The 15,639-nt window shown below is 51.1% G+C and overlaps 1 protein-coding gene across 1 annotated transcript in view; it reads right to left on the bottom strand.

Moving 5' to 3' along the window:
* gpr158b (G protein-coupled receptor 158b) overlaps positions 1-15,392 on the bottom strand; it is a 28,576-nt gene extending 13,184 nt beyond the window's left edge. Inside the window, exons 1-5 of the mRNA XM_057056865.1 lie at positions 14,106-15,392; positions 10,642-10,747; positions 3,013-3,115; positions 1,873-2,084; positions 1,258-1,326 (exon numbers count right to left, since the gene is read on the bottom strand). Of these exons, the coding sequence (XP_056912845.1) occupies positions 1,258-1,326; positions 1,873-2,084; positions 3,013-3,115; positions 10,642-10,747; positions 14,106-14,959 (1,344 nt within the window). The 5' untranslated portion in view covers positions 14,960-15,392. The remainder of the gene's footprint in view (positions 1-1,257; positions 1,327-1,872; positions 2,085-3,012; positions 3,116-10,641; positions 10,748-14,105) is intronic.
* Positions 15,393-15,639: the final 247 nt, after the last annotated feature.

Below are 15,639 nucleotides of genomic sequence, written 5' to 3' on the forward strand. Positions count from 1 at the left end.
CCCGTTGCTCGAGCAGCCTTCCAGCCTTCCGGCTCGAAAACAAAAGATCACCTCCACGCGTTCCAACTAGGCCACGCCGTTCCTTACACCCACGTGCACGAATGCAGAAATGCAAATCCACGCACGGGATCCGACGGCACACGTCTAAAAGCCGCCTCAAACGCAGGGCTGATCCGCCATGCGTGGACTTAAGGCAAAATAAGGAGCCGCACTTTGGCATCACCCAGAAGAGAAGGTGGTCCCTCTTGGTTAAATCGGGCCTCCCATGCCTCCTCCATCAATTAATCATCAGATGTATTTTTAAAACAACTTGTGCTAGAACTTGATGGACTGTTTAAAAATGCAACGAGCGCGGCAGCTGCTCGGAGCTGGGCCGAGGACGCCCGCCATGGCGGGAGGACCCCGGGACGGAGGAAGGAAGGGGAACTGGAGGCTCGGAGAAGCGGCGCAACAGCCACAGCATAAGGAGAGGTCAAGCTGGAAGACGAGAGGGTGGCGGCGTATTTCTGGGGGCGCAGACTTTTACTCTGAATGTGGGCGGGGCGCGAAAGAACGAGGAAACAGAGAACTGAGCGTGGTCACCAACTCTCCTCTACTCCTTCGGATCGACACACTTTTCCTTTCTTTTCCTTCCAAAATGGCGTCCAGCCATCTCCGGCGTCCTGCTGTCAGCCAGTCTGCGCTGTGCTCGGACGGAGCGAACCCCCCCCTGTTCCTTTCTCCCCGCTCGGGTTTCTTCCATCTATTTCCCAGCGCGAGACTTCTGACGAGGCGCTCCGGGCGCACCGCGGGCCACGTGCACGTGTGTAAATACAGTCAACACTGGCCCCTGCTCACTAGAGAGAGGCTAGCAAAGGCGCGAGCACAGAGGGATCAGCTTCCCTCTATCTATCTAATCCCCACAGATGATCGGACGGCGTCTCCAACAGGAACTAGCCGCAGAGGCAGGAAGTAGCATTGACATGCTAATCTTTTTAGGGGGATGTTTTGAGGAGTAATCATCCTTTGTAGTCTTGTTTAGGATTTCTATTGAGGCTAATTATGACACTGTTCACCTCTTTGATTAACGCAGGGATTCACTCTGGATTCTGTCCGGATTTAAAGGGAATTGAATTTGAAATGGATGGATCGTGTGGCCAACCGCTAAATTTGATGTTCAGGTGTTGCGTAACTCTGCCCAAGGGCGGTCCGTAGACGGCGGCGGATGACTGCGGTTGTCATGGCACCTGTTGGGATTCTGAGAGAGCGAAAACTTACTGGGAAGTACAGCAGCAGAGCTCCGAACAAGATGGTTTCCAGCAGAACCAGACCAGACGTGCGGACGCTCTGCAGACGAAAAGCACGAGAAGAAATTAAGAGCAAACAACGGCGGAGTTTAGCGCAGGAGGCCTCAAAGCCAGAATTCAGTTCATCTGCCTGAAAAGTCCTGATTTATTAACTTTATTTGACTTTGTTAAGCTCGGTCGGAAGTGTCTGAAGTTCCTTTTCGTGGCTCTTCACCTGGTGGAACTCACCTTCAGAGTCATATTCTCTGGCTGTGTTGTAGACAGCGGGGTAACTTAGCAACAGAGAGGTTGAAAACATGGAGATAAGAGCAGGGAGATATTAAGAATAATCACCAAACATAAGTTTTGCCTCCTCAGGTGGCTTCTCTGGGGCAGCTAATTAAAGGAGAACCCCTTTAATACTTAATATTACGGAGCTTCTTGCTGATCTTCGGCTGTGATTTAACTTATTTTCTGTGATCGACTGGAACCGGAGCGGCTAATTGCTCCAGTTCCCACAGTGAACTCCTGGAAACGGGAAAGTTCTGAAGGATCCCCGTCGGCTCTAATCTGAGATGGATGGGTTCCAGGCCCCCCCCTCCCTCACCTTGTTCCTCCTGAAGTGGTACACCGCCACCATGCTGGCCAGGTCCAGCACCATGCACAGACCCTGGGAGGACGCCACGCCCAGCCGCAGGGCGCTGTCTTCCTGCACCGTGCACGGCGTGTCGTCCCGGCAGAAGGGGCAGCCCTGGCGGCACGGCAGGCACTTCGTGGCCAGGTCCGAGGCTTCTTCTCTACTGGGGCCCTGCTCCTTACCTGGAGACATCACAGAGGGTTATGACAGCGAGGGGGGGGCGGAACGGCGGCATCCGTCACTCCGGGGCTGTTACTGCGATGATGTCATCAGCACGCGGCGACGCCGGGCGCTGTGGGTCACAGCTGCCCACGATGGGATGCGTGAGATGTGTCGGCAGAGGTGGGATATTCATCTTTCCATCGGCGGCGTCCTCCTTCTCTTCCATTGTTTTAGCAGGTTGCTAGGTAACAGCGCTCGCCGCCTGAGCGGCGCTGAGGAACAGGCGGAGCCACCTGTAACCCATTCTGAGCTGGTTATTGAGTTATGAAATCTCGGCACGCCGTCCCCGCGGGGATACGGAGCGACCTCCACCGACGCCGCGTCGTTATCGCCGGCGCCGCGGCGCCATCCGTCAGGGTGTCAGAGTCTAAATCGGAGGCAGCGAGGAGGAGGAGGGGGAGGGATTAAGGCCGGATTTGAAAAATCTCAGGGGTGAAGAGAGAAATGATTAATGTTGTCGATACCGTATGTGTTCGTCTCGTGTCCGTGTAACCAAATGCACCAGCAGGGGCGCTCGTTCCCGCTCCGAGAGATGAATCCGGAATATTAAAGCACAAATCGAAAGGTCAAACCGGCAACAGAGGAGAGGAAAATATTCCCTTTCTTCACAGTCAAGCATGAATATTCCCTTTTTTTCCCCAAGTTCTTTTCACCAACTTGTGTTCTTTGTTCAACTAAAGCTCTCATGAGTCCCACGGGTCCCGCGGTACGGATGCCGTTTCCACGGAAACACCAGCCAGGAGCATCTGACTGAGGTTTCATAACCTCTGGAGCCCCGGGAAACCCATTCAAATACGCCCGGAACGTTTCAAACAAAAAGAAACGCGTCTGTCAGCTGAGAGGGAAAGAATAAAAAATCAGCTTTGACGGGATATTTCTGAAACTTACTCTTATAGCCGTTGAGCGCCACCCGGCTGGGATGGAAGAAGCCTTTCCTGCACTGGCACTTGTACTTGTCCAACACGAATCCGTGGCCGCCGATGGGGGTGCACTGGAAGGAGGAAACTACGTTTTAGTGTTCATCCAAATCTCGCCTGGCGTCAGCCGACGTGTCACAAGTGGTTTTTGTGTTTCCACCGCTGACTAATGACATTATACGGTGTCGGCTAATGAACTTGTTTAAATCGCTCCCCTCCATCCGTGCGTTTCCGCACCAGTCGGCCCACTTACAAACTGGGAAACGCCAGGGGAAATCACGGGGCTTCGCCGAGTAACAAGCAAAACTAATTAATATCTAAATAAAGACTTAAGGGTTGTTTGCAGAGTTAAAGCCTGTCTGCATAACACTGTCTTGTGCTTATGACTGTGGGAGCTCCACAGGCTTACCCACCATCTGGAGGTGGGGGGGGGGGGGGGGGGGGGGGCAGTGAGACGCCAGCACTGGTGAGGATACTTGTGAATGTCCCACTGCTAAAATAAAGCCATAAATATAACATGTACGTTCATACATTGTTCAGTAGGTTGCATGCTAGCAGTACAAACAGAGTCTTTCCTCCGGGACAGAAGCTACATTTGCGCCTCACAAACCAGTGACGGTTCCTGGTGAATTCTCTGGTTTAGACAGGAATATTTCAAGTTTGGAGTTTTTTTCCCCCATGGGATCCATGAGAGGAGTGGTGTTAGTGTGGCGCTCTCTGAGCCAAAAGGCGGTTAGCATAGCAGCGAGAAGAAAGTAAAACAGCTTGTCTGGCTGTTAGAGTTAAAAAAATAAAAATCTACAATCAGCACCTCTGCGTTATTATAACTCATTATGTTTAGATATCAAAGAAACGGGTTTTGTTTTGCTGGTACAAGCATGTTTTCAACTTCCAGACATTACGCTAAGCTGTCTCCTCAGATACCGGAGCTACTTCAATGCTTTTTAGACAAATCCCATGTTTTATTTTTATGAACAGGCAATTAGCTTAGCATCAAGAGAAAACTATCTTCTAATCTTTGGCATTAGGCCTATTAATGCCTCTATTCCTGAACTATAACATGTTTATTATAATGATTAGAACACATTATTATTACTATTGCAAACGGCTAAATTGTATTCTCAATTAACAATTAACGCAGCGTGGTTTGATTATTGTTTTAAAGATGGCAGCATCCTGCAAACTGCAGCTACATCAGCAGAGAAAAGCTCTTCGGCGTGATAAACACGTACACATGTACGTTGTTTCTCAAAGCTGAGGAACGGCCCCAATCCTCTAAACTGAGGATTGAGCCGTGGAGGGAGGAACGTCTGAGCAAATGCTTGACAGAGTAAACAGATAACGGTAAATCACGGCACCAGCGGCGGCTCGGCAGTTAAGAAGCGCCGGTCCCCGTCTTCTGAAGACGGATGTGGGCTTGGAACCGCTGAGATTTCACCCTGCTTGTTATTTTCTGAGAGTTTTTATTGACTGGCTGAGGTTTGAAGTTCCGAACGCTGCATATCAGCTGTGCATTTCCTGCTTCTTGTTCATTTTGCACGAAAAAACAAACAAAAGCGGCTTTCCCCCCCTTTTAAAAGGAGGTTAGACGTCAAAATTCCCCCAATGACGTCAACCTCGACCAGAGAGGCGACTTTAGTGGCGCAACCATTAGCAGAAACAAAGGATAAAGGCAATATTTGCAATATTCATGCAACTCAAATATCCTCATAAACGCCCCCCCCATGGAGAATCATGAATAGAGACCAGAAGAGCGAAAACAACAACTGCCGGATTTTGGCTTTTCTTTTTCTGAGGGAACCGCATTGACGCCAGGAATCAGCCAGTAAGATGAAAACCATCCGCCGCTTTCAGCTCCACCTGGTTTTTTTCTGTTCTTTTTCCATCACGCGCAAATAAACGCGGGCCAGAATGAAGGAGCAGGTGGTGCGGCCTCCCCAAAGACGCCCAAAACAGTTGGCCCCCCCACTGAAGACAGACAGACAGACAGACAGACAGACAGACAGACAGACAGACAGACAGACAGACAGACACCATTAAACTCGACCACATTTGACCTAAATGATCCAAAGAGGCTCCTGGTGCCGTTTTAAAGCTAATGAGGGCGTCGAGTTGAGCCTCCGTCGATTCAGCTAATAAGGCTCTCAGAACCATTCGTAGGCGTAACGCTGAAAACGTTCCCCAAATGGCAAAAAAAACCCCAAAAAACCCCGATGTCAAAACACACAATCAGCAAGGAAGCAGGCGCCGTTTTTCCCTCCGTGGGCAGGAAAAGGGCCGTTTGACACGTCCCACTTTGATGGAGCACCCTGGTGAAAGTGTGACAGAGTTTTAAAATTGGCTTAACTTTTTTTTAAGCATTGGAACCTGCTCAACCCCCCCTCTCCCCTCCCCAAACACGTCCAACCAGAGTTAAACAGGCCAAGTCGATGCTGTAATGGTCTCTAAATTCGCTGAGCCTGGAAGCGAGTTTCTGGTGAAACAGCCCGTCTGTGGCGCCTGGTTCTGTTTTCTCGCTGTGCCGCTTGTTAATAAAAAAAAAACTGTGAACACGACACCGAGATGGGAGCTGGCGAGAGCAAAAGTGGGGAGGAGGGAGCGTGTGTGTGGGGGGGGGGGACTCGGTGTCCCTCGGAGATCTATAAATACACTAAAAGCATTAAAGCCTAAAAGCATCACAATCACTTTGTCCCGTGGGCAGAAAATCTGTCTGCTGCAGTTTCATGCAGTTTTAATAGGGGGGGGGGGGGTCACCCTGGACACGACCCTGAACTTGACCCTGAAACCCTAAAACTCACCAGCGCGTCGCCCCCGGAAACGGAGACGACGGCTGTGCGAAATGAGACATTCTCCAGGACGCCAAAGGCTGCAGAGGCGCCTCCTAATTGGCTGTGGCGAAACAGGGGCTGAGACTTATGAGATGAACCCTCATCTTTTCTAAAACAGGCATCTGGGCGGGTGCTCCCCAGCCCCCCTCACTCAATTAGGACCCCACTGCTGCCGCCGACTTGACAGGCTCTTGCGTTTCTGCGTGGCAGCCGCCGGGCTGCAGGCGGCAGATTAGGGAAGCTTTTCTTTTTCCTGTCGAGGATGAATCTTCTCTGGCGAGCGTCTCTCCTCCTCCATCACTCCTCCTCCTCCTCCTCCTGGTGTTGCTTCCTCTCTTTCCACCACGGCCTGTGCTAAGCTAGGAGGGGGGGTTCTCAGGGTGGGTACGCGTCCGTACTTGCCTGCTCGCATACTTGCCCAAGTTCTGGTTCAGGCTCAATACGCTCCAGGTGCCTGGATGCGTCCTGTACGCGCTCCGCCCATTCAATCGTGCATCAGACATGAGGTCTGGACCGCTAGGTATCCCACAATGCATTTCAGCTCGGTGAGAGACAGCAGGGAACACCTCTTCTTACCCCACATTGGACTCTTTCCTCGCGTTTTTAGAATGAAAGGAAGTCCTCAAAGGCGCTGGCTCTGCCGGCTGCAGCGCCGGTTCACCGTGTCTCAGAACATGTCACTCCATTTTTAGCTGTAGAGCTCCGAAGTCCCCGAGGACGGACGGAAAGCCTCCGGCAGAACAAAACATGGAGCGCTGAAGTGAAACAGCCTGCAGAGCAGGTTCTCTTCTGTCTCCACTGTCCCTGGACCCTTAAAAATCTCCTTAGGATGAAGAAGAATTCCCAGATCCAGCTTTTACTTTCTTAAAAATCTGCACCGGTGTGTCTGAACTGCTCTCATCTTACCGTAAAGGCACCTTAAAGTCTAAATACCTTCCAAACCAAACCAAAAATCATTCTGATTATTGTTCCTCCGTGTCAGGTTGATGCTCTCAGAAGGAATTCTGCTCAACAGCCTGGAATGTTTGGGACGTGGACGCGGAAGGGCGACGCCACAAAGGTGTGAAGGGTTCATTACCCCTGCGACTAATGTGGCCTCGTCGGCTCCAACAAGTCTTTTTTAAGGCAGAAAAGCTGCAAGCGTGAGCTGCTTAAAGCCTTTTCTCTCAGTTTCAGGTTGCCAGGCGGCGTCTGGAGTGAAGATTTCAAGTGTTTGCGGGGGTGACAAAAAAAAACGGGTTTAAAAAAGAGAGCTAAAGACAGCAGGATGGAAAAAGAAAGACTTGGAGGGTTTTAAGAAAGGGAGAGAAAGTGGCCTGATTTGGAGGAGTGTGAATAGCCATGGAAACGGTGGAAACGGGAGCAGCGGAGGCCCGTCGCCGACGGAGACGAGCGACTGCAGCCGTCTCTGGCTGTCGCAGTGCTTCACACCCGCCCTCGATCTGCTTTTCAGGCTGCAGTCGTTTTTCGTTTTTCGGGGAGGACGGGAAAAAAAACACGGATGCGTGGATGCAAACAGGCGCCCAGGAGTTTCCAAGTCAAGATGGAAATCGCACGCAGCGTTTGTGCTTCCTCGAGTCCTTGTGTAATTATATAAGCAGCGCTTTCTTATGTAAGATGTTTCCCCCATGACTGACTGTCCATAATGCATGAAATCTTCTATTTGGCTGACAATGACACGTCCTATCTTCCTCCACAGCCTGAGCAGAGCGGGAAGAAGAAGAAAAAGAGGAAGAGGAGTAGGATGCTAAGGAGGCAGCAGCTAAATCCACTCTGGGTTGTTTGTACTCTTCATTAGAGATGTTTTTAACACAAGACCAGCAGAAAATGACTGATTTACATTCCAACTGGAAATGGGAAAACTGTAAAGACGCTGCACGTTTTCGCTTTGATCCGGTCATCAAAGCGAAAAAGCCCGCTTTGTTCTTCCATCTGACAGGATCCAGACGCTCTGGAGTCGGTTCTGCGAAACGATTTATTTGAAGGGACAGTTTAGACTGTTGGTCCTTCAAACTGCTGCTCCATCACGCAGCAGGAAGCTCCTTCACGATTACTTGAGGCGGCTACATTAATGTTAATAATTGATTATATCGATCCTGTCGTGAGCGTGCATCATCATCTGCTGCTGCTGCTGCGGGTTATTAATTATCATCAGCGTAGAACAAACGATGCGGTCTCTCTTCGTGCCACCTCCCAACATTTCCCGTCACCTCGTTTCTTAGCAGGAGAAACTCCAAATTCAGCCAGATGGTTGGCGTCTGACTCCAGCTGGTAGCGGCTCCCCTGAATATGAAAATAAATAGCATCACTAAAGGATGGATGGCAAACGGCGCCGCGGTGCCAAAGCGGGGCCGGTGAAATGATCCCCGGAGGCTGCCATCTTGGAACGGTGAGATCCCCAGAGGAACTCTGCAGCCCCAGGAGGCCTCAGTCGACTCTCAACCGCTGTTTAATACTAAAATGACCGTTTAGGTGCGTTTTAAGGGCTTGAAAACACAAAAGCCCGTTTGTCGGGCTCCCTTTCGGGGGCCGTTTCTGTACGTCCGCTTTGTTGTGTCTCCGCTCGTTTGGGTCTCGTTACAATTTCCACTTTGAGGCGCGCCGCGCCCGCCGTGACCAATCGTCTGGTTTCGCCGCCTTCACATCAAACGTGAACAATCTGTTCAACATTAGGCGGAATAATGAAAGAAGGAGGAAGCTGCGGGGTGCTGACATAAAGCTCCAAACTGAATGGAGATCAGAGCGGCAGTAATAAGGGGCCGCTGCGTGAGTGCTCTGCCCGGAACCACCATCCTCCATCACATTACCGCGGGCCGGCGCTTTATTGTCATTTCTTTTGGAGACGCAGCCTCGGGCCGCGTTTGCACGAGATGGAAAAGCAATGAGCCTCACGTTGGCTTTCCACAGTCCATTTCCCGCAAAAAATGTATTTAGCGGGATTTAGACATAAACTTTTAATGAGGACTTTGAGACGACGGCGAAGCTTTTGGCCACCGGGCCGAAAGGTTCGACAAGGAAAGGGCGGAAGGTCGGGAATAACCAGGAGAAGAAGGGAGGAAACCGCGCCTGAGGGTTTTAAAGGCGCCTTTGGCAGGAATGTTCCAAGGGATCTCGGAATTCTGACATTCCTGCTGCACCTCAACACATTCTTCCAGGTCAGAGGTCAGGAGAGCAGGTTCGGCGTTCTCCGGTGCGTAGGAATGAAACGTCTCAGCGGCCGTGGATGCCATTAAATCCTCCGCTGTTAGAAACCCGGGAGGTCGATATTTCAACAGGGCTAAATTATAGCTGACGTTCCAGACGTTAACGTCCGCCATGTTTTCTAAATCTTAATCCGCCGCCTGCGGCCCAGACACGTCAAGAGAACGGGAGACGAATGACACCGCCGGTGGAAGACTGGCGTGATTCCTTCCCTCCTGGACAATTAAGGAAGAAAAAAACTGTGACGATTCATAATGTTCTTGGACAGACGGATCGGAGCGGCCCGGAGCGCTGAAATAATCAGCGATCAAAGAAATGAACGGGAGGCAAATGGCAGGTTAATCAGGCCTCGTGCTGATAAATGTCCAATACGGACACCTCCTGGGGGGACAAAGACAAAGAGTATTGTCAATTATTCACTCCCTCTCTCTCTCCCTATCTCTCACCTTCTCCCCCCCCTCTCCCCCCCCCTCTCTCTCTCCCCCCTCTCTCCCTCTCTCTCTCCTCCCTCTCCCTCTCTTCCTCCTCTCTCTCTCTCTCTCTCCCTCTCTCTTTCTCCCTATCTCTCACCTTCTCCCCCCTCTCTCTCCCTCTCTCTCCCCCCCTCTCTCTCTCCCCCCTCTCTCCCCCCCTCTCTCTCTCCTCCCTCTCCCTCTCCCTCTCTCCTCCTCTCTCTCTCTCTCCTCTCCCTCTCTCTCTCTCTCTCTCCCTCTCTCTCTCTCCCTCTCTCTCACCTTCTCCCCCCTCTCTCTCCCTCTCTCCCCCCCTCTCCCCCCCCCTCTCTCCCCCCCTCTCTCTCCCTCTCCCTCTCCCCTCTCTCCCCCCCTCTCCCCCCCTCTCTCTCTCTCTCCCTCTCTCTCCCTCTCTCTCCTCCCTCTCCCTCTCTTCCTCCTCTCTCTCTCCCCCCTCTCTCCCTCTCTCTCTCCTCCCTCTCCCTCTCTCCTCCTCTCTCTCTCTCTCTCTCCCCTCTCTCTCTCCTCTCTCTCCTCCTCTCCCTCTCTCTCCCTCTCTCCTCCCTCTCCCTCTCCCCCCTCTCTCTCCCTCTCTCTTCCCCCTCTCTCTCCCCCCTCTCTCTCTCCCTCCCCCCCTCTCTCCTCTCCCTCTCTCTCACCTTCTCCCCCCTCTCTCCCTCTCCCCCCTCTCTCCCTCTCTCCCCCCTCTCTCTCCCTCTCTCACCACAATCCATTACACTACATGTATTATACATATCATATGGCCGAGAACACGTGCGGACGCAGACTTCCTGCACAGAGACGGGTAAGAACACACGCATTAAAACACACAGCACACACGTATGCGCGGCGCCCTCCTCCCCCACAATCATCACGGCACGCCATCCTCTGCAGAGACAATCACACGCCTGTTTGATTTAGAGCAGCATTTCAGATTTCAGAACCTTTTTTTTTTGGCAAAAACACAATGCGAGCGCGGACGCCAACGGCAACTTTTGCCGGGCGACCTATTTTCGTCATGGCGGCGTGATTAAAGCGCAAGCTCAGGTGTAAAAACAACTTCTGTTGCATTGTGGGAAGTCTGTCTTCCACTGAATGTGCAGAAACCCGCCGGCTCACCTCCATACTGGTGAGATTACAGCGATGAGTCCCAGCAAACCAGCCACTGGTGGAGCACTGGTCGATGTCGACGTCCTGCAGGTTCACATCCACGCGAATGACACCGCTGCAAAGGACAGAGAAGAAGACGGATTTAAATAAGCAATGGATGAGCCGAGGGGTTTAATCATTCATCTTCTGTCTAAAGCACTTAGCTCAGGGGCGGCAGGGGGGTAAAACAACGGGGGAGAATCGGTGAGAGAAGATATACATTCAGTTCAAATAATACATCAAATACGCTGTCGCAAATCAGACGGTGCAGGAAAGTGCGGAGGAGAGGGGCAAAGGTTGGAGAAGAAAATCAAAATGGAACAGAGGGAGCGATGCTCTGAGTAACTAAGGTCGAGGGAAAAGCAGAAATCGGGCGGAGGAACAGATGAAAAGCAGAGTGAAGGGAGATAACTGGCAAGAGAAACAGGGTCAGTTTCGAAAGCACATCTACAACTATCGGATGTAATTATCATTACTTCAAGCATCTTTTATTGCTTCACCATTACTTTATGCGCACATGGACCGTATATATACGTTTAATAATGTGGTAAAATCCTCAGCAGAATAAACTGTGACGTGAACTGTGGGGCAAAACTTCAATTGTTGGGTAATAATCTATAAAAAATCTCCATTGGGAGGGGGGGGCTCAGATTTGCTGCAACAAGGACCCTCACTCTTGGAAGGAAGTCTGCTTTTAAGTCCTTGAACTGTAGCCAGGCAGCCATTATCCAGTTAGTTCAGTTAGCTGATTGGATGAGGCTGTAGAGGCAATTACAAGGAGGAGCTTTCAAGCCTGGAGGACCCATGAGGACCCACCAGAACCATCCGAGCGCCAGTCCATCACACGCCACACACCTCAAGGTCATTTAGTCTCAAATCAACCGCATGTGCATGTTGGGGGGGGGGAGACCTGTTCAGGGTGTGGGAGAGACTCTAAAGAGGAATTAGCAACAGAAAAAATATCTAGAAAGAAAAGTTGTGGATGGAATATTAGAATATAAATGGATTTCCGGTAGGTGGTGGAGGGTTGGGCTCCTGAGCGCCTCTCTGGTCTTATGAACCTTTGATTATTGAGTTGTTGCTCTGAATAAATTGGACAGCTCTAACGTTAAAGTTCTAACGTTGCCATGTGTGCTGCTGTCTAATGAAGCAACGGCGCAGAACAAGGAAATAACCTTTAAGGGTTCCTACAGACAACACAACTTGGAATTTAAATGCAAAAACTGGGGGGATAAAAGGTAAGAAGTGTGTGTTGTCAGCTCCTAGCCAGAAACCTGCCTGCAGGACCGGGTTGGAGGTGGAAGTGACGCAGAGAGCTGCTGGTCTGAGCTGCTGGTCTGAGCAGCTGGTCGCCTTCAGAGTGTGTGGTCAAACACTGTTCGCCGACGTGACGGCAATACAGAAGAAACAGCTGGAGACTCTAAATAGTGGAGTGGCTGTGAGGTCCGAGGACTTCGGGCGGTGTCAGTGGCGGCTTGTCTGAGGCCAGAGTAGATCACCTCCCCCCCAGCATGCAACACTGTCCTGAGCTAAAGGCTCCTTTCGAAATGAGCTACAAGGAAGCTGTAATAGACTCATCTGCAGATGCAGCTTTGATTGTTTTCCGCCCCGCCGGGAGGCAGCTCCCACTCCTCCCCTGCTTTGATCCGCAAGTAAGCAGTGAAATCCGCAAGTTAAATATTTTCACATCTGGTCTAAACTGACAGGAAGAAGGCAAACAGAGCCGAGGACCGTTGGAGACAGCCGAAGGCGCGGTGCGGCTGACTCCATCATCCATACTAGATTATGCATTTCTGACCAGAGTCAAGCAACTTTCTATTTTTAGACTCATCTCTGCGACGGAACGAAGGAACCATAAAAGTTGCAGAGTGCAAGTCACGTTAGAAGAAGCAGAGCGAGCAAGAAAATGGCATGGCAACACTGCTGGTCTCTGGGCTCCTGTCTGAATGACTCCGGTTACAGAAGAGGAAGGACTGGAGCTGGAATATCCCAGCATGTATGGAGCCTAAGGTCTGCTCATCCATACACACCTGCTCTGTCAGCAGGAGACACAACCAGCTCTGGTTTAAACGCACTTTTACAATCAGGACTGCAGGAGATTCGTTGCATCCCTGCAGATTCCGAACGCTGATCCCTGATACTCAAATCCTTGGTTCCTGGAACCACAACTGCGATAATAAGATACTCTTGATGACCTTTTCCACCTCCATCACAGCAATAAAGCAAAGAAAAAGATCTGAGACACTGAGAAAGAGCTGATAAAGACACAGATGTGGACACGTCTGTGTCCCTATTTCCGGTAAAGAATGAATTCCTCTACTGAAACTTTACGTGCACAGATATTTTAAGGGACAGGCACGAGCGGGTCCACCTTCCCTTCCTGTCGATGGTTCTCAACGGGTGCTGCCTTATGCATTTCTTAGTTTGGGACACAAACAGAGAGTCCAAGAGACGCTGCAGCATTGAAACTGCAACTCAAACGTGTCTGTGGAGTTAAAATCACGCAAGGAAATATTGTAGCGAGGTCGGATGCAGAAGGATCCGCGACCTCCTGCCGAAGCTTCAATCTTAAGCACGACTCCCACGTTCAGTGAGCAGCGTGAATTCTTCCAGGCAGTCGTATGTAAATGGGAGCGTGTGGATGCCAGTCGGGGTCGAGGGCGTGACACCGAGGCGCTCTTTCGGTTTGTTCCGAATGAGTTAAGTGGGTGAAACACGGATGGACGGGAAGGCTTAGTGCACCTGTGAGTGGTTTTTCATTCCGCTTTGTGCGGTTTCATTGTTTATTTATGATTTAATTGATCTGTTCCAGGCACTCTTGGATGGCCGCCTTGAAATATGAGATGCTTTGGCAATTCTCTGCACCTCTGTGCCTGCATCCACAAGCCACAGTCGTCACACACGCACATAAATGCGAACATTAGACGTTGCGGCACAGCTGTGCTGTGACAGGTGAGCATAGGAAATGAGCGAGAGCAGCCTTCAGTGTGTCTGTGAGCTCCTCTGCCATCTGCCTCCTGCATCAAGGCTGCGGTTGTTTAGGGATTAACATTGCAGTTTCAAAGCCTTCCGTCAGAAGGTTGTCTGGTTGTTCTCCTTGACTGTGATTTAATAAGATTGTTTCACTCAGACCCGTTTCCCACCACAAGATTTGTGCATTTCCTTCACCTTTATCTCCTTGAGTTGCAGAGCTCTGTATGCACCTCCAGACAAAACCCACCACTCTTACATTCAACACATGCTTTATGATTTTTGTCCACTAAATTCTTTATTTTTGGCGCTTTAACCCCTGACTGGCTATTTTACCTTTAAATCTTTAACCTCATTTTTCTCTCGGACTTTACTTTTTTCTCTCGTGAGTGTTATTTGAATTTGTCTCTCCATGTCCAGGAATACATTTCCATCAAACTAAACATGCAGCTGCTTCATCTCACCGGAACTTTGGTGCCGAGTTGCTCGTCAGTCCGTAGAATCCCGCCGACAGCGTGAGCAGCCAGTGGGGCACAAACGCGCCTTTCTCGCACTCCAAATACGGCGCCGACCACTTGATCTGGGTTTTGTCGAGCAGGTACCCTCCGAGCTTGGCGCCGTCTCCATCGGGGACTTTTCTGTGCACGTGTGGTCTCCTTCCGTCCCTAAAGTCATTAAACCAGTCGGACTCCGGGCTTCTGTTCTTCAGGTGCTGCTGCGCAGATCTGGACAGGTCCTGCAACACGACCTCTTCCTCGTTTCTGGTCGCCTGCAGGAAGATGTGCGGGCCGGGCGTCGTCGCATCGGTGTGAAAAGTCACCACCGCCCTGTGGATCTTAGGATCCCCCTCCAGAATACTCTGGACCAAGGCGTAGTACCAGAGAATGTCCCTCTGCAGGCTGTGCTCCCGCGACCTGTTGGCCTGCAGAATGGTGTTCAGGAAGTTTGTGGCGTGCGCTAAAGTGTCCAGGATGCTGTGTAAGGAGTAGTGCGAGGCGACGTGCAGGCCGCCGCGGAGGCTCCTCAGCTCGTACCTGCGCGAACAGTTCACCTGGCTGAGCGCCGATGAGTCCCCGGTGTGCAAGAAAGCGGTCACCACCCTCGGCAGATCCTCCTCGATCTTGTGCGCCACCACGGTGCGCTCGGTGGCCGCTCCCGGGTAATAAGTCGGGTGGTGATGCGGGTCCCTGTTGATATTCTGGGTGCTGAAAACTGGATTCTTCTCGTCACGATCACTATCCGACCACTCCACGTAACCATAATTGGATCCCCAAACAAGCGCCGTTTGTAAGAGCAGCGGGACGACCAGCAGAGCCATGCTGTTCCTCGTCACGAACGCGAAGAAGAAACCGTGGACGCCTGGTGAAGAGTGGTGAGCATAACTAAACCCCGTCTGGGATTAGGATCACTTCAGAATATCCCCGTTTCACGGAGACGATCCACGCTGCTCCTCCTCTGCATCTTCTCAGCATCCTCATCTGCAGAGACGCCGAACTCAGTCAGCAAACACCCAGAATCCTCGGGCTGGGAGCCATCCACGTGAAGTGACGTTCACTGGGTGGAACCGACTTGAGAAGAAAAACCAAATGTCTCTGAAGTTCCGGTAAAATCCAGGCAGACCACCTGAGGTGTCGCCCACCGGTGTGTGGCTGTTTCTCTCCGCTGGCGGTGGGCGGAGCGTGGGAAAGACCGGAGCTGTCCGGTGCTGAAAGTGGAGCCGGAGGAGGAGAGGCGACAGCGATGATGGTGATGGTGATGATGAGGAGGACGATCAGTGACGATGGTGGAGAAGCAGCAGACGGCCAATTAGAATCGATCTAAAATTAGACCAGAATGGAACAATGTCAACGAGGCCAACTGTCTACTACATGTGTCTGCAATGTTGCGCTTTTACAAACCAGTTGCAAAGTTTCACTGCTTAGATATATTTTGGGATTAGATTTTAAGTCTAGGATTCAAAACTGTGCATTTAGTTGTTTTTTTTATCCAGTCTTTAGA

The sequence above is a fragment of the Takifugu flavidus genome, chromosome 15, assembly GCF_003711565.1.
Source record: "Takifugu flavidus isolate HTHZ2018 chromosome 15, ASM371156v2, whole genome shotgun sequence".
In the NCBI taxonomy this organism is placed as follows: Eukaryota; Metazoa; Chordata; class Actinopteri; order Tetraodontiformes; family Tetraodontidae; genus Takifugu; species Takifugu flavidus.